Source organism: Neophocaena asiaeorientalis, unplaced genomic scaffold (genome assembly GCF_003031525.2).
Source record: "Neophocaena asiaeorientalis asiaeorientalis breed wild unplaced genomic scaffold, Neophocaena_asiaeorientalis_V1.1 scaffold118, whole genome shotgun sequence".
NCBI classification, from domain to species: Eukaryota; Metazoa; Chordata; class Mammalia; order Artiodactyla; family Phocoenidae; genus Neophocaena; species Neophocaena asiaeorientalis.
The window spans coordinates 3,196,077-3,219,088 of NW_020175528.1; the positions used below are offsets into that span (position 1 = coordinate 3,196,077).

Sequence of the window (23,012 nt, forward strand, 5' to 3'; positions counted from 1 at the left end):
TGCTTGTTAAGGCAGACTATATACTGTACTTAGTTTCTGAAGAATCCTAATATTATCATAATTTTGCAAAACCTTAGAAAAATATTGATATTGTATATTTATGCAGTCTACACTTATAAAAAAGGCAATATATTTTCCATTAACCATTCTACCACTAAATCGTCATGCCTTTGTGGAAGGCTATAAATTACTTTGCTATTTTAATCATAGTATTTTGCTTTGTAAGGAAATATAGGTGCTCTTACTTAAAATTGTAACATATAGATATAGGTACGTATATACTAATCTTATTATCTGTCAGTGTTCAATAGTGTATACTTTCAGACCACTAGTATTTATTTTATTTTTTTCCAGTGTTTTACCACTATTACTTCTATTGTTTTTCAGTTATTTTTGATTTTGGTAGGCTTATAGTCTAAAAAAATAAGTTAAAAATATACATAATGAAAAGTAAGCCCCTTTATCATTGTGCCTCCATTCCCCAATTTTCCCTGGAGAGGCAGTCACTGTTACCTTTCTCTGTATCCTTCTGGAAATGCTTTTATAAATACACAGCTGATACAGCTCCCCTTCCGCCAACCATACGTATTCGTCTGCATCTTGCTTTCTTCTTTTAAGAATATATCTTAAAGATTGTTCTGTATTTTTCTCATTTAAATACTAAAGGACTTGTATAATGCTATAAACTTCTTTCTCCTTATGAAATAATATCATTTAGGTAAATTGTTTTTTCACTACGTTTATGTGCTGGTTTTGTCTGATTGTGGGAGAATAAAAATATTTTATGTAATTAACAAGTGACATACATTTGAACAGGCTTGAGCAAAGAATAGAACTCCAGGTATATTTATCATTTCAAATGCAAGGTCAACACAAGGACTGTTAATCTGCAGCCTTTCTGTGGAGTGCGAATGCTAAAATTGGAGCACTATTTTTAAAACTTTGAGACAAGGGATAGAAACCATTTTGAATATGGGAAAGGATATGCAGGATATCCAAAACCACAGAGAGTCAAAGCCAGCCATGACAGAATTAGCATTTTGCAGACTGGGGGTTATCCTTAAAAATCCTAAAAGGATTTTGTCATCTCTTTCAACACAAAATGAGTATGCCTGTAAATAGTATTAAATACAGTAAAACATTGTAACAGTGAGAATTCAATAAAAATGTGGACATGTATTTAATGCTGACATGTAAGAAATTGCATCCAGGAAGTAAGAATTCCATTTAAACCCAAAACAACCTAATTAAAAAATGAGCAGGGCTTCCCTGGTGGCGCAGTGGTTGGGAGTCTGCCTGCCGATGCAGGGGACACGGGTTCGTACCCCAGTCCGGGAAGATCCCACATGCCGCGGAGCGGCTGGGCCCGTGAGCCATGGCCGCTGAGCCTGCGCGTCCGGAGCCTGTGCTCCGCAACGGGAGAGGCCACAACAGTGAGAGGCCCGCGTACCGCAAAAAAAAAAAAAAAAAAAAAATTATGTGCTGGGACTTCCCTGGTGGCTCAGTGGTTAAGAATCCACCTGCCAATGCAGGGGACACGGGTTCAATTCCTGGTCTGGGAAGATCTCACATGCTGCGGAGCAAATATGCCCGCAAGCCACAACTACTGAAGCCCATGCACCTAGAGCCCATGCTCTGCAACAAGAGAAGCCAACGCAATGAGAAGCCTGCGCACCACAACAAAGAGTAGCCCCCACTCGCCGCAACTAGAGAAAGCCCTCGAGCAGCAACGAAGACCCAATGCACCCAGAAATAATAATAAAAAAATAATAACAATTAAAAAAATTATGTGCTTAACCCCCAAATTAGGAATGTTCAGGGATGATGTTGAACCTCTTATATAAATATGTGTGTAAAAAAAGAGAATTTCCTGCTTAGCTTCAGTTCTTATTATCTTATAAAACGCTCATTTTCACTCACTTTCTGAAATATGTATAACTTTAATGTAATTAGATGTGTTTAAGAGGAATACATGATTTGTATTCATCTATAACTTTACATTGAATAGTCAAACCATGAAGTCATTTTAAAAATGAGTTGTTCTGCTATATATTAGAAGCGTTAAAAATGGAAGTAATTCTTGGGAATTCCCTGGTGGTCCAGTGGCTAGGACTCGGCACTTTTACTGTCTCAGCCCGAGTTCAATCCCTGGTCAGGGAACTAAGATCCCTGTAAGCCATGTGGCAGCGCCAAAAGAAAAAAAAAAAGTAAGTAATTCCATCTTGAAATATTTATCTACAGCAATAAACATGGATCTGTGTAGAGCTTTATCTGTAAGGATGTTCATTGTAGCATTTGTTTATAATGCAAAATTGGAAGCAATGCAAATACCATGAAACAAGGGATTTACCAAATAAGTTATGACATAGTACTATGTAGCCATTAAATATTATGTTGATACATACAATGTAGTAGTACAAAAAATTATAATATACTCAGATTTTCACTCCACAGTAAAGGTACAGGTGCATTTGAAAAGCAAACCAGAAAGATGTAGATAACAAAATGTACTAGTTGATATTTCTGGATAGTAGGATTGTGGCTAATTTAAAATTTCTGATTTGGGCCTTTGCTACCAATTATTTTCTATAATGAATATCACATGCTTGCTTTTCTTACAACCCAGTTTTACATCATTTTTGTCCGTTTGTTTGTTTTAGTTTGTCTCACCTGCTCAGAGTAAGAAGGGCCCTGCAGATCTGGGAAAGACCTAGCACAGGGAAAGGGAAAGGAGGTGGCAATGGTTGAATGCTGTAAACTTAAACATTAGAGCCACAAGTTTCATCCAAGATGATCCAGCTCTAACTTTATTCTTTTTGTGGACATTATTCATGTCCTAAAATTTTACTTTCCAACCACACCCTTTATATTTTTAAATGCTATACTTTCCTCAACTTGAAATGCTTCTTTTACTGAAACAGTGGGTCAAATGGAAATGAAAATTATACAAATCATTGAGAAATGCCTATGCCCTGGATAAGCACAGAGTGTGGAAAACCGGTGTTTCTTTCCTTTACTGAATCTCAGTTATTGTCTGGCTCACCTGTGCTGGGAAAGAGTATTATCAGGGGATCTATTCCTAGTTGTTTCTTGTCAGCCAGACCTCTCAGGTGATTTCTTCTAGATATTTTACTGCCTGTGTCCTCTGTTACTGCTTACGTAAATGTTTCCAGAGGGCTAACGTTCTTTTTCTAACATTGCTTTTCCTAGATATAAAGACCTGAAGGTAGTCTTTCCTACTCGGAGATGGAGAACAGCACCACCACCATTTCTCGGGAGGAGCTGGAAGAACTACAAGAAGCATTTAATAAAATAGGTATGCTTGAGAAAAACTAAATACACAGTTACTATTCTGCTTGATACCAGCCTTCCAGGAATGGAACAATACCTTCTATTGCTTCCACCACCACCCCTTAACCCCCAGATTTATTCCTTTTTTTTTTTTTCCCATCTGGGTTTCACTGGATTCTTTCTTTCTTTCTGAAAGATAGACTAAGACTGGCTTGAATTTCTAGGAGAATTGGACTTTGAATTCTTTGATCATTTCTTTGCAGAGAATACACCAGGTTAATGAATGACAGTGTAACTGAATATGCTTAACACGATCTTCTCATTACAGAGAAAATATAGAAACACTTCCTTGTCTGTAAGCTGAACTCTGGCCTCCATGTGTTTGTCATGAACAATAACACATTTTGCCTTCATGCAGAATATTTTAAAATCTTGATATAGTTTTTATTTTATTTTTAAAAAATCTTTTAAAAAATTTATTTATTTAATTTTTTTCTTTTTGGCTGCATTGGGTCTTTGTTGCTACGTGCAGGCTTTCTCTAGTTGTGGCGAGCGGGGGCTACTCTTCGTTGCAGTGCGCAGGCTTCTCATTGCCGTGGCTTCTCTTGTTGCAGAGCACGGGCTCTAGGCACGCGAGCTTCAGTAGTTGTAGCATGCGGGCTCAGTAGTTGTGGCTCACGAGCTCTAGAGCGCAGGATCAGTAGTTGTGGTGCACGGGCTAAGCTGCTCTGCGGCATGTGGGATCTTCCCAGACCAGGGCTTGAACCCGTGTCCCCTGCATTGGCAGGCGGATTCTTAACCACTGTGCCACCAGGGAAGCCCTTGATATAATTTTTAAAGGCCATATGTCTTATTTTCCTTCTCCCTCATGCATAATTTAAAACGCTTAGTGTTGCTTTTAAAGGCCACACCTCTTATATTTCTTCTTTCACTTTTAAAGCCATTCAGTGTTTTGTCTTTACGACATCATTTTGACAGCTTTGTCTTTTTCTTCCAAAAAATTCCCCCATCCTCTGTCAGATCACGATTCTTCTGCATTTTGCTTTTAGGAAACCCATGAGAGTATGAATACCATCTTTTTTTTTTTTTTTTTTGCGGTACGCGGGCCTCCCACTGCTGTGGCCTCTCCCGTTGCGGAGCACAGGCTCCAGACGCGCAGGCTCAGCGGCCATGGCTCACGGGCCCAGCCGCTCCGCGGCATGTGGGATCCTCCCGGACCGGGTCACGAACCCGTGTCCCCTGCATCGGCAGGCGGACTCTCAGTCTCTGCGCCACCAGGGAAGCCCTGAATACCATCTTTTGCTCTAGTCTGTACATGTGTGCAAGTGAAAGGTGAACCCAGGGAAAGGTGAGTGTAGTGAATAGAGATTGAGATGGTAACACCCTCAACCTTGCCCCTGCCTCAATGGGCTCCTTTGCTGGTGCATTAGAGCACTCTGGAAAGCAGAATCAGAGGGTAGACCAGGGAGGATGGAATGATCACAGTTGGTATTGTGCCTAGATTTCTCACAAACCTAGTGAATAATGACTAAAATTAATGTAGGTGAAATGCAGTGCAGAAGTTTCAGAGATCAAGATAAAGAAAGAGATTTAAGTTTTAAAAAATAAAGCTCTCTCTGAAAAAAAAAAATGAGTAAAGTTCTCAGGAAGCTCGTGACTTACAAACTCTTGCTATGAGATAAAGTGAATTCTACAAATCTCTGGGCCTTTCCACTTCACCCTGCACAGCTGTTTCCAGAGTAACTCAGACCTTCAGAATACAGTCCACACGGTGGCCACCTTAGGCTCGTTATTTTGCAGGCAGTAGAGCATTGCATGATTTCTAAAAAGTTATTGTTAAAAATAAATTTTATGGAGTATTGTATGCAGTGCACAGTGTCTTTCCAAGACAAAAATTGGGCAATTATTGAAATGTTCTGCTCATTTCAAGCATTGAAACAGAGGAAGTAATAAAAATGTATCTCCTAGTTTGGTATTTTTCATTATTTTACAGGTACAGTTTGGCAGCTTGAATAAAAGTGCTACCTCGGTCTTAGTAAAATGAATGATTTAGTTCTATTTCACACACCAACTTTAATCTTTATATCTCATGGACATATAATCTTGCAATATTTATTTAATGATATTTTGAATAAATAATTCATTGATGGAACAGTTCTGACAGCAAGATAATTTGCTCTGTGTGAGGGAAGTGCTAACACTAGCAGAATTTATACTTCCTTACTTTGTGTATAAGATAAATTTTTACTCATGAACTCAGTAATCCTCTGCTAATTTGTACCAAACAACTTTTCTCAGAGGCAGAGGGACATGCCCATCCAACCTTGCTAGGTGGGATATTTTTGGGTCTCTAGGGAGAAGTGAGAGGTTAAAATATTTGTCTTTTTTTTTCCCAATTGTGGTAAAATATACATAACATAAAATTTACCGTTTTAACCATTTTCAAGTGTACAGTTTGTTGGCATTAAGTAGATTCACATTGTTATACAACTTTCACCACCATCTATTTCTAGAACTTTTTCATCTTCCCAAACTGAAACTATACTCATTAAAAACTATTAAAAACTAACTCCTCAACAATCCACCTCCCCCACATGCCTGCCCCCCGGGGTTACCACCATTCTACTTTGGTCTCTGTGAATTTGGCTACTCTAGGTAGCTCATACAAGTGGAATCATATAATATTTGTTTTTCTGTAACTGGCTTATTTCACTTAGCATAATGTCTTCAGGGTTCATCTGTGTTGTAGCATGTGTCAGAATTTCCTTTTTAAGATGGAATAACATTCCACTGTATGTCCCTATTACATTTTGTTTATCCACTCATCTGTTGGTGGGCTTCTGAGTTGTTTCTACCCTTTTGGCTATTGTGAGTAATGTTACTATGAACATGGGTGTACAAATATCTGTTCAAGTCTCTCTCTTCAGTTATTTTTGGTATATACTCAGAAGTGAAATTGCTGGATAATTTAATTCTGTTTAATTTTTTTGAGGAACTACCAAATGGTTTCCAACAGTGGCTGCACCGTTTTAACTCCTACCAGCAATGCTCAAGGGTTCCAATTTCTTCAAATCCATGCCAATGATTATTACTTTCTGTTTTTGTTTGTTTGTTTGTTTTTACAACAGCTATCCTCGTGAGTATAAAATACCTCATTGTGGTTTTGATTTGCATTTCCCTGATGATTAGTGATGTTGAATATCTTTTCATGTACTTACTGGCTATTTGTATGTCTTCTTTGGAGAAATGTCTATTCAAGTCTTTTGCCCATTTTTAAATCAGGTTGCTTGTTGTTGAGTTGTAAGAAAGTCTTGTCTCTTTTTAAACTGTGATTTTATGGCTATTTATCCTAAGGCTTGATTTCCTCATCTTTAAAATTAAAATAATATTATTAACTACCTCAAAGTTGTAAGGATTTCATTAGATAAGTCAAATTCTTAGCAAATCACTTGGCACAGAATATGTGCTCATTAAGTGGTATTTATTATTTCTTGTCGTGTCACACCCAAACCACAGAGGTTGTAGGGATGGAGCTGAGATTTAAGCACACAGATCTGTCCATCTTCAGAGCCCTAACTCTTAATGATAGTTTAGCATGCCGGATAGCATGTAAGTAACTTTTTCTTGATCTTGTTTATTTTTAAATACTCCCCACCACAGTGCTGTTAGGCAGTAAGTCTGCCTAGTCTATTTGTCTATTTCAGAATTATAGGAAACAATTCTGAACTGGTGATGTACTAAATAATGAGATTTTACTCTAAATTCAAAGAAAGCAATTATTGCAATGTCAAGCAATATAGCTTCCTTTTGAGATTATAGCACTATTTTGGTTCTTGGTAGATTCTAGTTTAGAAATTTTTCATCATTCTGAACAGTATTAATTCTAAAACTTGTGTATGAGAGTTTAAAAGAAAAGTTTCTGTCTTGTAATTCATTCAGTTTTAGTGTTAATAGCTCTTATACTGAGAGGAAAGAGAAATATAGGAAACAAAGCAACTACTACCAGATGAGTAAAGAGAGCCTATACAAGGTGGATCCAGGCAACTAACCAAACAATCCAAAGCCATGTTGCCAGCTCTGGCCAGAAGTGTTTTGTGTTGCCTTTGTTCTGTGTCAAGAATTGATATCCAGTCTCTAGGGAAAACCCAGGGAAGGGTATCTCAGTGATGATGTGAAAACACCTGGAAACCTATTTCCAAAAGTCCAAATGTAGGTGTGAAATTATTTCTTGAACACTTAATCTCAAAGTGACATCAAGCATTATTTGGCCTACATAATGGTATCATAAATACCTAATGAAGAAGCAGTGAATTATTGACAAGTGAAACAGAACTGTCACCGAGTGAAATGTAGACCAGAAGTGCCTTATGTGTATTTTACATGATGCACATATTTTATATGGAATGTAGGACCAGATTTCCATTTCGTAAATTACATAAAGAAGTCAAAGTCTGGGTGGGTGTTCCCCTATGACCGATGCTGCTATATTTCTTCTAGATATCTGAGACCTCCCCATGCTTAATTCTTTGAAACTTAGTCATGTGCTAAACCTGAGTTTTTCTTCTGTCAGCACGATGTCCTTATTATACACTTAAAATACATATGGTAGCCCTAAATCTATGGGGGTAAAGTTCATTAAATATGAATTTTTTTGGTAAAGTATATAGTATACCTTGTACAATTCAGGTGTAGGAGAAAAGATTACTGCCACTTGTGAAACAAACCTGAAATGTTCTGCCTGCCTGTGAGTCTCCCAAACAGCCTTTTTTCTTTTAATATTTATTTATTTGGCTACGTTGGGTCTTAGTTGCAGCACGCAGGCTCTTCATTGCAGCATTCAGGCTTCTCTCTAGTTGTGGTGCGTGGGCTCCAGAGTGCGTGGGCTTAGTGGTTGCAGCACGCGGGCTTAGTTATCCTGTGGCATGTGGGATCTTAGTTCCCCAAGCAGGGATCGAACCCGCGTCCCCTGCACTGGAAGGCGGATTCTTAACCACTGGACCACCAGGGAAGTCCCCAAACAGCCTTCTGAGTGCAGATCTCCAACAGGGTACAAGTGATATTTGATAGCTCATAATTTATCTTTTTAGATATTGACAACAGTGGGTATGTCAGTGACTATGAACTCCAGGACCTGTTTAAGGAAGCAAGCCTTCCTCTGCCTGGCTACAAGGTTCGCGAAATTGTGGAGAAAATTCTAGCAGTTGCTGACAACAACAAAGATGGGAAAATCAGCTTCGAAGAGTTTGTGTCAGTAAGTAATCTATATGCTCTCCTGGCTACTGGTTGTTTTGCTTCAAGCAGAATTTCAGTAATGTCATTGCTCTCTTTGGTTAAATCTGGCTTCAGAGACCAGATAATGCACTGCTTTAAAGTGATGATGATGATGATAACAATAATTTCCACAGATAATTCATAAAACAAAGGAAAAAATTATTCTCAAATTGTTGGAATTGAAGTCAGGTTTAGATAATAATCGTTCATGCCCTACTAAAACTACAGTTGAATTTAAATGCTTATTGACTATCTCTGTATGCAGAATATTTTCGTATCTTAGTACTTGGTCTTGAGAAGTGGAATATTTTTTTTGTAACTGAAATAGCTAAGGTATGGAAGATATACCTCCTAGAAACCGGTTGTTTCCTTGTGATTGGTTATATCTTCAGTTTTGGTAAAGCCACCGGGTGAATTTTGATGCCAACTGTGGTTTCATTATTAAACTACCTTGAGACTCAGGGAACTGAAGAAGATGCAAAATAATATATGACTCCACCAATAAAAGAAAAATAGAGCTGAATATTGTGTATCGGGTATTTCAAACCTCTCAGGCTGAGAGAGATGACTGAGTTGCCATTGCCAGCTGGTGGTTGAGGAAGAGCTGTCACTACCTTCTATCAACACCACCACGACTGTGTTTTCATATGAAAATTAATGAACTAATTTATTCACTAATATAATTGAATAAATATTTATGAAATAGAAATTGTCTGCTTTTGCATTCTTTATTCATCTGGCAAATATCTGAGCTCCTTTCTTGCCAGGAACTCAGGCACTGTGAGTAATGTGATGAACAAAAAGAGATGTAGCTCCAGCTTGCATGGAGTTTACAGGTGGAGGGGAAGATGGAATCACACAGATGGATAAAAGATAACTGTGATAAATGCTGTGACAGAGCAGGACAGGTCCCTTGAAAGTTTGTAGTAGGAGGAAGTGAACTTGGTGGGGAGGTTAGGGAACTCAGAGATTCAGGGAAATGGAAGACTGTCCCTGAAGCTGTGAAGACTGAGTTGCGATCTGAAGGAACAGATAAAAGGGGCAGGTGGGGGAAATGAGTACTGTGCAAGGCAGGCAGAGGTAACAGCGTGTGTAGAGCCTCTGTGCCTTTAGGGGTGATGAATGCTCTCAAGCACTTGAAAAAAACATCAGTGTGGCTGGAGCTGAGATGCTAAGGGTTAGGAATGCGGCTAGAGAAGTGAGTCAGGTCATCAGGGTCTTGTAGGATTTTTGTTTTTATCCTAAGAGCAGTAGGAAGCCAGTGGAATAGAGTATGAATTGACATGATCAGATTTGCATTTTTTAAAACTCACTTTGTCTGCTGCATGGAGAACTGATTGAATTCAGTTTATCCAGGCTCTAGGGTAGCCAGTGACAGAGGGCCTGACAGAGGGCGTTTCTCTCTACGCCTGTGTAATTTCCAACAAAAGCTGACTTCTTGACTTTAACATGTATACGTTTGAGCTGTTCAGATGGGATAATATCTTTGTTAAGGCATTTTAAAATTTTCATCATGTAGCTAGATATTCTTTAGTTTTTAGTACAAAAGACCATGGCAAGTCTAGGCTAACAATTTCAGTGTGTACACTTTGAGTTTAATTATAGGTTGGGGTGGAAACATTTGTCCATTTTGTGTTGTTATAAAATGACATGAGAGTTATCTGTCTACACAAGCAATAAGTGCAAGAACAACTGATTAGTATTTATTTTGATGTCATTCCGAATAAATAACTATCCTTTATGTTGTGCGGATTTTAATGGTTATTTAATCAAGAGTCAATTTTACTTCTCTCCCATTGCAGCTAATGCAAGAGTTGAAAAGCAAAGATATCAGCAAAACATTCAGAAAAATAATTAACAAGAGAGAAGGGATTACTGCTATTGGAGGAACTTCATCCATTTCCAGTGAGGGCACACAGCATTCTTATTCAGGTAACCGACCACCTGCTCCAAATTCAATCTTTCAGTCATTGGTTCATTCAACAAGTCCTGTATGTCATCAAATCTAAGATGCCGTTTACTGTAATTCGCACCATTGTTTTATGTGTCCTTGAGGGAAAATGAGACTAAATTATAAAGTGCCATCAGATTTGAAATGTATCATAATTTCAGAGGTGTCAGAATGAAAAATCCTAGAATTTATGATAAGTAATAATAAATGAGTTTTTACTATGTGTCAGGAACAGTGGATAACAGAATTAGAAACAGCAAAGTAGAAGTTATTTATATTTCAGCACTGAATGTGTTTAATCATGACCTTGGAATGGATTTTTCATCCTGACCCGTGAGATGAGTTTACTTTAGACCTATTTTAGGGATGGTGGAGAGGTTTATTGCAAGGACTTTCCATTTTGGGGAACTGAGATTCCTGATTCATCTTTTATCAAGCAACCAAATGACTGGTAGAGCACAGCACCTGATTTGCTTGATCTGATAGGATCGCTGGATTGTTGCCCAGTGGGAAATCCAGAGTCACATTAACTCCTAAGAGGAGATGGCTTGCCCCATGCTAAGCTTGCTCCTCAGGATCAAGATGCCTCAAAACCTTTGGCCAAGTTCCTTTTGTTCATGTTAACATAATTAGAACTACGCTTTCAAAATTTTTGATAAAAAACTCACTTTAACTTTCCCCCCTCTTTCTTCCTTTGAGATCTGAATTTGTTAATTATCCTCTTGGTTCTCTTCCTTTCTAAATGGATTTTCCTCTAACAGTATACTCACACTTCTATGCATTGTATATATTGTCCTAACTTTCTCCCACCGGGGAAGTGTAGTGGGGAAGGCAGTGGTCTATAACTCTATTTCTTGAAAGGTACTTACTCCATAACTCTATTTCTGCCTATCCATTCTAATGAAATGGCTTCTCCATTAAAAAAAAAAAACTTTTTATTAAGGTATCATATGCATTTAGCAAAGTACTGTGATCTTACATGTACAGCTCAATGAGTTTTCACATGTGTATACATCATGTAGCTGCATTCATGCAACTGCCAACCAGATCGAAACACAACATTTCTATCGTGCCTCCCTCTTGCCTCTAACAGTAACTGTCCACTTTCTGATGTCTATCACCGTAGATTATTTTTTTAGCCTGTTTATTGAGGTACAAGATGCACAGAGTAAAGTGCATACAGTGCCCTATTCTTAAGTATAATGGGAGGATTTTTTTAACCTATGAATACACCCATGTAACCATTATTTAGAACCAGATACAGAACATTTAACGGCTTTTAAAAAAAGAACAGCTTGGGCTTCCCTGGTGGCGCAGTGGTTGGGAGTCCGCCTGACGATGCAGGGGACGCGGGTTTGTGCCCCAGCCCTGGAAGATCCCACATGCCGCAGAGTGGGTGGGCCCGTGAGTCATGGCCACCGAGCCTGTGCGTCCGGAGCCTGTGCTCCGCAACGGGAGAGACCACAGCAGTGAGAGACCCGAGAACCGCCAAAAAAAAAAAAGAACAGCTTTATTTGAGATATGATTGAGATACCATAAATTCATCCTTTGAAAGTATAGTTCAGTAGTTTTTAATATATTCAGAGTTGTACAGTCATTAGCACCCTGTAATTTTAGAACACTTTCATTACTCCATAGAGAAACCCCATGCTCATTAGCAGCCACTCCCCATTTCCCCCTCCCCCCAGGCTCTGGCAACCATTAATCTACTTTTTATTTGTATAGATTTGCCTATTCTGGAAATTTCATGTAAATGAAATTATACAGTAGTGGCCTTTCACTTGACGGGCTTCTTCCCTGACATAATATTTTCAAGTATCATTCATGTTGTGGCATGTATCGTACTTCATTCTTTTTTATTGCTGAATAATTTCTGTTCTATGGCTAATATCGCGTTTTGTTTATCCTTTCATCAGCTGATAGATTTTTGGGTTGTTTCCACTTTTTGGTTATTATGAATAATTCTGTATGAACATTAGTGTACACATTTTTTTGTGTGGACATATGCTTTGAATTCTCTTAGGTATATACCTAGGAGTGGTCTTTTGGCAACTCTGTGTTTTACATTTTAAAGAACTGCCAAACTGTTTTCCAAAGTGGCCACACATTTACATTCCCACGAGCAAGGTATGAAAGTTCCAATTCCTCCACATTCTCGTCGACACTTGTTATTGTCTATTTTGTTTATTACAGCCATCCAGTAGTTGGGAAGTGGTATCTCATTCCTGGTTCCTATACCTGGAACACATTTCCTTTCCCTGACCATCTACACCTATTAAATATCTATCTTTCAAATAGTACCTTCTCCATAAAGCCTTTTCTTGATCAACCTAATGAGAAATGATTCTTTCCTTAAATTCCCTGAAACATTACTTATATCACTCTTGTGGTATGTTCATTTCCCTTTAGTTGCATTTCTTCGTATATCTGTTTTATCTTATCACTACCCTAAAAATTCCTTGATGAGAGGTACAGTATCTTAGTGATCTTTAAATCCCTAGATTCTAAGTCCCTAAGCAGGTATGTATAGTGAGGTAAGAAGATAAGAAGGCAGATAATGATACCTACAGAAGTAAATGTTTGTGTCTTTATTGATTGTGTGTGTGTGTGTGTGTGTGTGTGTGTGTGTTGGATTGAATTTGGGGGTATCTACCAAATATGCCCTTAGGAAAATTACCTAGTTCTAGGAATTGGGGCAATAAAGAGAAAGGCCAGCTACCCTGTGATGGAAATGGGAATTATTTTCCTTTAAGTTTTATATTGTTAAATCATTTTTATATTTACATAATAATAATGAGGCAGTAGACCATTTTTCCTTTAAGTTCCTTCCTATTTTCCCCACTGCATAGCCCAACAATTTTTTCTGCCTAAAGATCACTGTTTTTATGCTGGAAGCCATGGATTGAGAAGTTGAGGATGAAGATGGCTGAGAGTAGGACTGGTATCTCGATGTGTCAGTTTTCTTTTCTTTTTTTTTTTTTTTTTACTTTATATTATTTTTAAAATAAATTTATTTTTGGCTGTGTTGGGTCTTCATTTCTTATAATAGAAATTCTACAGAAATGGAGCTATTTTATTCATTCAAATAACTCTTTTTTTTAAAAATTTATTTTTATAATGGGGTTTAGCTGATTTTCACTGCTGTGTTTATGCCGCTCTACACACACTTGATTCTCTTGCAGAGACATACCAACACATAGGTTTTAAGATTCTTACTAGTCTGATATATTCCTCTGCAGTGAATAGGGGGTGTTGAGTCCAGTTCATTGAGCAAGGAGTAGGTCTTGTCTATTACATATTTGATTTATGGAACGGTATCTGTGCTAATTTCAAACTCTGGTTTTATGCATCACACCACCTCACCTTTCCCCTTAAGCAGGCGGAGGTGTGTTTTCTAAATGTGACACTCTGTTCTGTTTTGTAATTCAGTTCATGTGTAGCCATGTTTACATTCCCTCTATAAGTGATATCTCATGATAAGTTTCTTTTTCTGTGTGGCTTATTTCACTTAGAATCATCATACCTAAATCCACTCATGCTGCTACTGGCCTTATGACATTGATTTCATGGCTGAGTGATATTCCATTGTACATAAGTACCACAACTTCTTTATCCATTTTTCTCTTTCCTGGGATATTTAAGGTGTACCGAAGTCGAGGTTCTTGTGAACAGAGCAGCCCTAAACTTTGGGGTGGCTGTGTCTTGTTGATTTTTATTTTTCTCAAGATATACGCCCATGAGTGGAAGTGCCCTATGCTCTCTAGCTCTGTTTTTTAGATGTTTTAGGAAACACCATACACTTCTCCAGAGTGGCTGTTTGCAATTTACATCCCACCCATCAGGGTAACAAGGCTCCCTGTTCTCTCACTTTGCATTCAAATAACTCTTGATTAAAACTAGTATTTCTGTTGTAAGTTCCAAATCACAACTCTATGAAAGTGTTTTGGGGGGCAGGTGGAATTTATTGATGTGGTTATTTGTTTCTTGTATTTTCCCCCCCTGGCATATATGAGTGTGTGTGTGTGTGTGTGTGTGTGTGTGTGTGTGTAAGCTGACCGCTGGTGTTTGGTTCCTGATCCACTAGCTTTCAGAAGGAATATATATTTGGAAAGATTTTAGAATCAAACCGAATATTTATTGTGCTAACTTAAGGTATATGACTTACTCTTCCCTGATATATCAGATGAAAAAAGTGGAATGAATTCCCCTTTTTCTTTAAACCTACGTCCTCTTAAACACTTTATTGTTTCAGTAAGGTTTTAAAAATTGGCATTTATTATTTTTGAACAGAAATATAAAATTACATTTTTGCGGTGCAGTTAATTTTGTGAAATGAGGTATGCCAACTAAGATTTTCTGTTTTCAGAGGAAGAAAAAGTGGCTTTTGTTAACTGGATAAACAAAGCCCTGGAGAATGACGCTGACTGTAAGCATCTCATACCTATGAATCCCAATGATGGCAGTCTTTTCAAATCACTTGCCGATGGCATCCTTCTTTGGTGAGTTGAGCATTGCGTTCAGGGAGCTATGTTCTTACTGTCCACTGAAGAGCATTCAGTGAAAACTACAATTCAGTGAATCCATTGTCTTCTGAAATTAGTCAACAAGTAGCTACATTAGTCTTGAAATTTTTATATTTTATATATATTATATAGAAAATCAAGTACTATATATTTTCCAACATTTTCTTTCAAATGCAATCTCTTATTTGGGATCTTTTTCATGTTTCCTTAACGATGCCAGGAAACTTTTGAGTTACTCCTCTGATGCATTTAATAATGTTCACAGGGTTTCTTTCTTTTCTTTTTTTTTTTTGGCCGTGCCACGCAGCTTGCAGGATCCTAGTTCCCCGACCAGGGATTGAACCTGGTCCTGCTGGCAGTGAAAGCGTGGAGTCCTAACCACTGGACTGCCAGGGAATTCCCCATTGTTTCTTTCTTCACTTCTCAGTGTGGGACTGTTGATCATTGACTGGGACAGGAACATGAGGAAATATAATAGAACTATATATCTCATTTATGCTTAAATCAGATTAACATTTTAATTCAATCTTGTCATATCCATGGCTCTTTGCAATCTATTTCTGCTCACTAGATTGTAAACTCTCTAAGGGCCTGTCTTTGTCCTTGTTGTGTGTACTAAAGTCCCAGCATACTTCTTTGAACAAAGCAGATATCTCTTATTTTTTAAGTTTATAAAAAAACAGAAGACTTTCAAAGAAGAAAACCACAAATATTCTTAACACCCATAAATAGCTATTATTGATATTCTGGCACATTTCCGCAGTCTTTTTTCTGTGTTTTTTAGTTTAAAAAAACTATCCATGAGTACAGGACATTAGTTTTTAGGACATTACGTATACAATATACCTTGAATTCTACCTACAAGTCTGATCTGTTCCTCTGACCTTCAGAGGAAATTCCTATTATGAATTGAATGGGTATTTTATTACCTTTGTTTTAAAATACAAAATGTATTCTAAAATACAGAGATAAAATTTATATTAGTTTCTTTTAAAATGTTTGAATTACTGAAATTTCAGACCAAGTCTCTGGCTCTTCATCTTTCTGCAGCAACAGTAATTTTAACGCTGTTGATATCACTGTATGAAATTTGCCTTCTTGAGGATTTTTTTGTTCAACATTTCAGGCTGCTGAATATTGATGATCATTAAAGGAAATAAAGGCAAGATTCACATAAAGAAAATGCAAGAGTGTTTGAAAACAGTTAGAAGGAAATGCTAAGATTACAATTGCAGTGAATGATGAATATGTTTTAGGTTTGGGAATATTTCTTAGATTTTTAAAATTAAGTCCCTGACATGAATTATAGTATAATATTTCAAAGAAATGGATGGTTACTTTTCAAAATTTAACTTTATTGTCTACTTGCAAAAATAAACTGAAAACATTTCTGGGAGTCTTAAACTAAATTATTCCCATTTTCTCTTTAGTAAAATGATCAACTTATCTGAACCAGATACAATTGATGAAAGAGCCATTAATAAGAAGAAGCTCACCCCTTTCACTATTTCTGTAAGTATTTGTCCTTTGCTAGTAATCATGTTACTGTAAGGATCATGGATCCCTTATTAATGGATCTTTAGGCCCAGGCAAATCCTTTGATTTAACATAATTTTGGTTTCCTATTAAAAACTAGGTTTTTACTAAGTAAAAATTCAGCTGCATTTTTTAATGAAGAAATTGACATTCAAAGTACGTTGGATGAAATTTAAAGTAGTGTTCAGATTATGTTACTCAACTATTGTAGTTACTGAGTTATTTTTATTGATGAATATTCGCTTGATGCCAGTGTTTTTGTTGGTTGATTGAGATAAGAATACCCCATAGTTTTACCACATGTTTTACATTTCACAAAATTTTCGCTATTCTTTCTGTACTAGATTGTTCTGTAGTCAGCTTCTCCATTCAGATCTTGTTAAAGTCCGGGAATTTATAGTCACCACACTTTTTCCCTCAAAATCTCTAGATAAATAGGGGAATATCAGTATCTACTAAGTACATACTAGGTACCAGTCACTGTTCTGAACACACCACATGAATTATCCCTTTGACTTCTCCCAGCAGCCTTAAAGTAAGGTGGATGCTATGATTTTACAGATGAGGAAACCGAGGCACTGAGAGGTTGCACAGTGGCCGACGTAGGATCTGGTCCCAGTAGTCTAGCTCCAGAGCCCATCCTTTTAATCACCAAGCTATACTGCCACTCTCATGTGGTGATAGTAATAAGCAACTAAGTTAATGTGCTAGTCACAGCTGTAGCTATTAAAAGTGAGTTACTGCCTGGCTGTTTCCTTTATTTCTATTGGCAGGTATAATTCTTGACTTTGCTAAGGTTGTTAAGGCTCTTCTATAAGGAAGCTATGACCTTGAAGTAGTGATATGTGGTTAGTCTCAGACTATCCAAGGGGTCCTCCCATTTCCCGTTATTCTTGAGTAGTACAGAATTGGCTGTTGACTAACATGGCTTTCTTTTTTTTCTTTCTTTTTTTTTTTATTTATTTTGCGGTACGTGGGCCTGTCACTGTTGTGGCCTCTCCCGTTGCGGAGCACAGGCTCTGGACGCACAGGCTCAGCGTCCATGGCTCACGGGCCCAGCCGCTCCGCGGCACGTGGGATCCTCCCGGACTGGGGCACGAACCCGTGTCCCCCGCATCGGCAGGCGGACTCTCAACAACTGCGCCACCAGGGAAGCCCTAACATGGCTTTCTTGACCCCCTTTTTCCAGTAATGTTACATATTCCTAGCAGAAACTACCATTCTTGAAAAAGCCCCTTTCTGACTGCAATTGCCAGAAGTTTATTCTCCTTCATATCTTGTGTCAGGATGTTTCCTCTAATATCTATCATTGTTGAAAATATACATCTTATTTTTAGAATACATGTGTCACACAATTTTTTATGGCCCTAATCTGAAATGCAACATTTCTTACTATTGTATAAATTAATTGTACGGTTTTACTTTTAATACTTATATGCAGTGCATTGGAGAAAATGAAGAAAAATGTTCTGTAACTATGGGATGGGTCTGAGGGGCTAAGTTTTTTATACTTCTATTTTTAGAGATAGCATTCTTCCAATATGAGTAGGGATAATAGCCAAGGTCTCTAAGATGCTTGAAAAAGTGTACTGATGTAGAATGAGAAAAGATAGCCCTCTGGGAAGGGGCAAAGTGTTACTGTGGTTATTAAATCTGTTTTGTTTATTCAGTAATTTTAGAGCTCTGGGAATAGATCTGCTAGACAGCTACCCGTTTCCCATGAAACTTTATCTCGAAGAAGCCTAATTCATTTGTAAAAGATTGTGATAATATAGTTTTTCACCTCATGATGATAGGTTGGTAAAGTATCATGATGTATGAAAGAAGAGAAATATAAAAGGATGAAAATGACATACAATAACTATGAAAGCAAGGGAAAGAGATCAAGTAGCTAAGAGTAGGACTCATTTATGATCTTGGATGCTTGGTCATCTCTCCTTCTACCCAATGTGTTGCTGAGCTGCATTCTTTTGATTGTTTGTCATTATTGAAAGAAAAATAATTATATGAGTAAGAGTCAAACAGATGGCAATGATTTAGGGACCTAAAAGTCAGGAAACTAACACAAGAGTAGGTATAAGAGATTGAATCTGTTCCTTATAAATGTAAAAAATCCATTGCAATTGATATACTCACATATATACAAGGTGTGTATGTATATACTTTACACTTACATATGTTTACAAATGTACACACACATATATGACCTTAATTTCAATTACACTTTAAGTAGGGAAAACATAAATCTCATTTGGACGTTACAAATGCAGTGAAAGCGATGGTATGTGAAATAAGGATGAAATCTGAATAACAAAGAATGCCTTTGTCCTTACCCGATAAGTGTTTAGCACAGCCCTCTAAAAAAAATCATTAACAAAAGTGGACTCATCTGGAATTGAAGCTTTATTGGAAATGAAAATTTTCAAAGTGGTATGAATTAAAAGAAATAAAACTTGCAATCCCTATTTGAGACTGTTAGTAAAGAGTTGGATAGTTAATCAAAATAGAAGGGACATGAGAAACCATCTAACACAGCAGTGTAAATTTTTCTGCCTGGTAAAGTGGGCTCTATCTTAGACACAGACAATTCACTGATGCACAAAAAAGATGGGAGAGAATGGATGGCTTATCCAAGATAAACTGCCGTGTTTGCTTGATTGTTTTGTTAATATCTCTGTAAGGTAAGGTATCCTATTTTACAGATGAGGACACTGAAACACAAGGAGGAACAACACCTCTCTTATGTCTACGTTGTTGAAGGTTCCCCATTGTTCTCGCCTATCCCCCCCCAAAACAGGTCTTCAGGAAGGAAGGTTGAGCACTCAGGACAGTTGTCCATGTTAGGACTTGGAGAGCAACCTCTGTATGGGGTTCTCCTGTTACTTCGTGTTCTTTAGAATCAGCTCTAGACAATAATGGTCATCCCATTCCCTCATTTCCAGTAGGGCAATAATGTATTTACCAATTAGAAACTACCATTTATTTGAGGAAGCACATTTTAGCTCCTTATTTTCAATCCATTTTTAGCCAATTACTCAGAAGTCATTTACTATACTTGTAAAGCCAACATTTTTGAATAAAATTAACATCGAAAGCTGGTTCTCCATATATCACCAACATAACCTGTTAAGACAAAGCTGAGTTTTACTGCTTTCAGCAGTAAGAGAAAACACCTCCTGCAAATCTGTGGCAGTGTCTTCAAGCTGGGGTTAGAACTGATGATTTGGAATTGTGGTTTAAGGTGGGTCTTTCACTGTGGGAGAGGGGAAGAGAGGAGACTAATGACTGGGTAAGGATGATGATGCAACTGATGCAACAGTCAGAACTGGTGGAAATTGCAAGGGGAGGATTTCAAGGTGAGGGTGTCAAAGAATCTTTTAGAGTATTAACTGTCCATTGATGCTTTCCACTGAGGAGCTGATAGGTCTTGGAAGTAGTGGCTGCAATGAACAATCAAATATTTTGCCTTCTTCTCCTGGAAGAATAAAGTCATGCCAGTGAAGACAGAGGAATAAGTGCAAGGTCACATTAAGGTGTGGTTTCCTTGTCACTGTCCAGGCTGAGAAAAGCAGTGGAAGGTTTTGGTTCTCACTAGTTATTACAGTCAATTTGGTGAAATTACATATTTCTTCTGGCCACAGTACCATGCTGTCAATGTAATGGGTCATTGCAAGATTAACACTATTACTGGAAAAATTTTCAGTCCAGTTCTTTCCCCAGCTAATGCATTCTGGGGAATCACAACCAGAGCAAACATTCTTTATGCTCTTGGAAATGAAGAGAGAAACATATTACTGGTCTAGCGTAAATTGACAGAGGCTGTCTCTTGAAAGTTATATTGATTTGATTTAAGGTAATTAAACATATCTGAAGGTAGGAAAAATCTTCTGAATATCTAGAAAATACTTGAAATTTACTGAAAATATTTTCACAATTATCATGTTTATTTAGGTTGTAAATATATTGAAGGATTCTCTGGTTCTGCCTTCTTTTGGGAGAACTGCATTTAAATGAATATTGCTTAATACCACTACAAAAATAATTTAATTCCAAATGCTTACTTCAGTTACCCTTGACTAAACCCCAAGAGATACAGCCACTTACTTGGAGCCCAGCAAGATAAATTGCTTCAGCATACTGTAAGAGGAAGCCATTGAAATAATCACTGTGCTTTGTAAACCTTTGTGTAACTTCTGGCTAGTAAACATAAAAATTTAAACAAACTGTGGGAGCAGGGGCCCCACCCAAGCGTGGACTGTAGAAATAAAAGAGGAAAAGACAATCTCTACATTTTCCCCAAAGCAAATCAAACACAATTAACAACAAATCCCCTAGCTCTTAAAGTTACCTCCTCTTATCTTTGGTGACTTAAAAGTCTGACTGTATTGATTATTTATCACCATTAAATGGCCAAAAAAATAAGGCCTAGTAGCAAACAGGCCACCGTGCCTTTCCAAAAGGTGAAAAGTTGATCGGAAAAATGTCATCGGTACATAGTATGCATTTGTTATTTAGGGAAGAAATTTGAGGAGGAGGGAATAAAAAAAAAAAGTTAAAAGCCAAGGTAACTGTAAATTTTTCTAATTCAGTGTCTTTTCCAATTTGCTGCCTTGTGTTGTCCCAAACTGTTTTTTTTGTTGTTTGGTGGCTCTTTTTTTGTACATTTGTGTTTCTGATCACTGGTATAGCATTGATAGATGACAGCTAAAGCAAAAATTAATTAATATTATTAAATAAATATTGCCCTCAATTAAGCTTTTAGATTAAAATTAATGGCATGTTTGGATAAAAAAACTTTGAGTTACCCTTTTTTTAGGTTTATTTGAAAATAATTTCAAACGTAGAGAAAGTTGCAAAACTAAAAACTATACAAAAACACTCATACATCCTTTACCTGGTTCACCTGTTGTTAGTGGTTTATTGCAAAACTAAAAACTATACAAAAACACTCATACATCCTTTACCTGGTTCACCTGTTGTTAGTGGTTTATTGCAAAACTAAAAACTATACAAAAACACTCATACATCCTTTACCTGGTTCACCTGTTGTTAGTGGTTTATTGCAAAACTAAAAACTATACAAAAACACTCATACATCCTTTACCTGGTTCACCTGATGTTAGTGGTTTATTGCACTTTAATATTTGTGCTCTCTCCCTCGTGTGTGCGTGTGTACACAACCTTTTTTCCTGGACCACTTGAGGATAAGTTACATACCTTATCACTCTTTACCAGTGAATTCCTCAGCATATATTTACTCAGAACAAGGATTTTCTCTTATATTACCACAGTATAGTTATCAAGTTTATAAATTTGTATATTGAGAGGCACAAGATATCTGTATGTCTCTTATAGTTGATGTTAGTTTTTATCATCAGGTTAAGATGTTACCCAGTTTCTCCACTGTATAATTACTGTTTCCTTTTCTTTCTCTCCCTTGCAACTAATAAGCAGTCCATGAGGAAACACTTGAAGGCTATGCAGATATCCTGCTCCATAACAGAATTTCCCCCTAGATTTTAGATTCCCTTGATTGATGATTCTTTCCTAACAGGGTCTTTACCATGATGGTTGCAAAATTATGTTTTTCTTTCAACTCCAGCACTTCCTCCACGTTTACTAGTCTTTTATTTTTTTGTTTTGCGGTACACAGGCCTCTCACTGCCGTGGCCTCTCCCGTTGCGGAGCACAGGCTCCGGACGCGCAGGCTCAGCGGCCATGGCTCACGGGCCCAGCCGCTCCGCGGCATGTGGGATCCTTCTGGACCAGGGCACGAACCTGTGTCCCCTGCATCGGCAGGCGGACTGTCAACCACTGCGCCACCAGGGAAGCCCTAGTCTTTTATTATTTGGCATTCTTCTGTAACCCAGAGACCTCTCTTCTCTCTCTCTGTCACTGATAGGACTCAGGAATCCCTACTTTTTCCAGTGGCTTAATTCATTACTGTGCTTGATTATTTTGGTGCTTAACTTGTCCCAGATTTGGCCATAGAGAGCACCTTCAAGATGGCTCTGGGCCATTTTTCCTTTTTTTTCCATTGTTGTAAAATACACATAACATAAAATGGACCACTTTAACCATTTTTAAGTGTACAGTTCTGTGGCATTAAATACATTCACATTGCTGTGGATTCATCAATAACATTCTTCTCCAAAACTCTTCTCATCCTCCCAAACTGAAACTCTATACCCATTAAATAATAGCTCCCTGGGGCTTCCCTGGTGGAGCAGTGGTTAAGAATCCGCCCGCCAACGCAGGGGACACGGGTTCAAGCCCTGGTCCGGGAAGATCCCACATGCTGCGGAGCAACTAAGCCCGTGTGCCACAACTACTGAGCCTGCGCTCTGGAGCCTGTGAGCCACAACTACTGAAGCCTGTGAGCCACAACTACTGAGCCCATGTGCCACAACAACTGAAGCCTGTGTGCCTAGAGTCCGTGC

General features: G+C 37.8%; 1 protein-coding gene across 3 annotated transcripts in view; it reads left to right on the top strand.

Annotated features, from left to right (window-relative positions):
• The window catches only part of PLS1 (plastin 1), a 115,370-nt gene that overhangs the window by 62,429 nt on the left and 29,929 nt on the right, over positions 1 to 23,012 (top strand). For all 3 annotated transcript variants that reach the window (XM_024769114.1, XM_024769113.1, XM_024769115.1), the window contains exons 2-6: positions 3,211 to 3,316; positions 8,379 to 8,542; positions 10,365 to 10,494; positions 14,880 to 15,012; positions 16,467 to 16,548. In XM_024769114.1, the coding sequence (XP_024624882.1) occupies positions 3,247 to 3,316; positions 8,379 to 8,542; positions 10,365 to 10,494; positions 14,880 to 15,012; positions 16,467 to 16,548 (579 nt within the window). In that variant the 5' untranslated portion in view covers positions 3,211 to 3,246. The remainder of the gene's footprint in view (positions 1 to 3,210; positions 3,317 to 8,378; positions 8,543 to 10,364; positions 10,495 to 14,879; positions 15,013 to 16,466; positions 16,549 to 23,012) is intronic.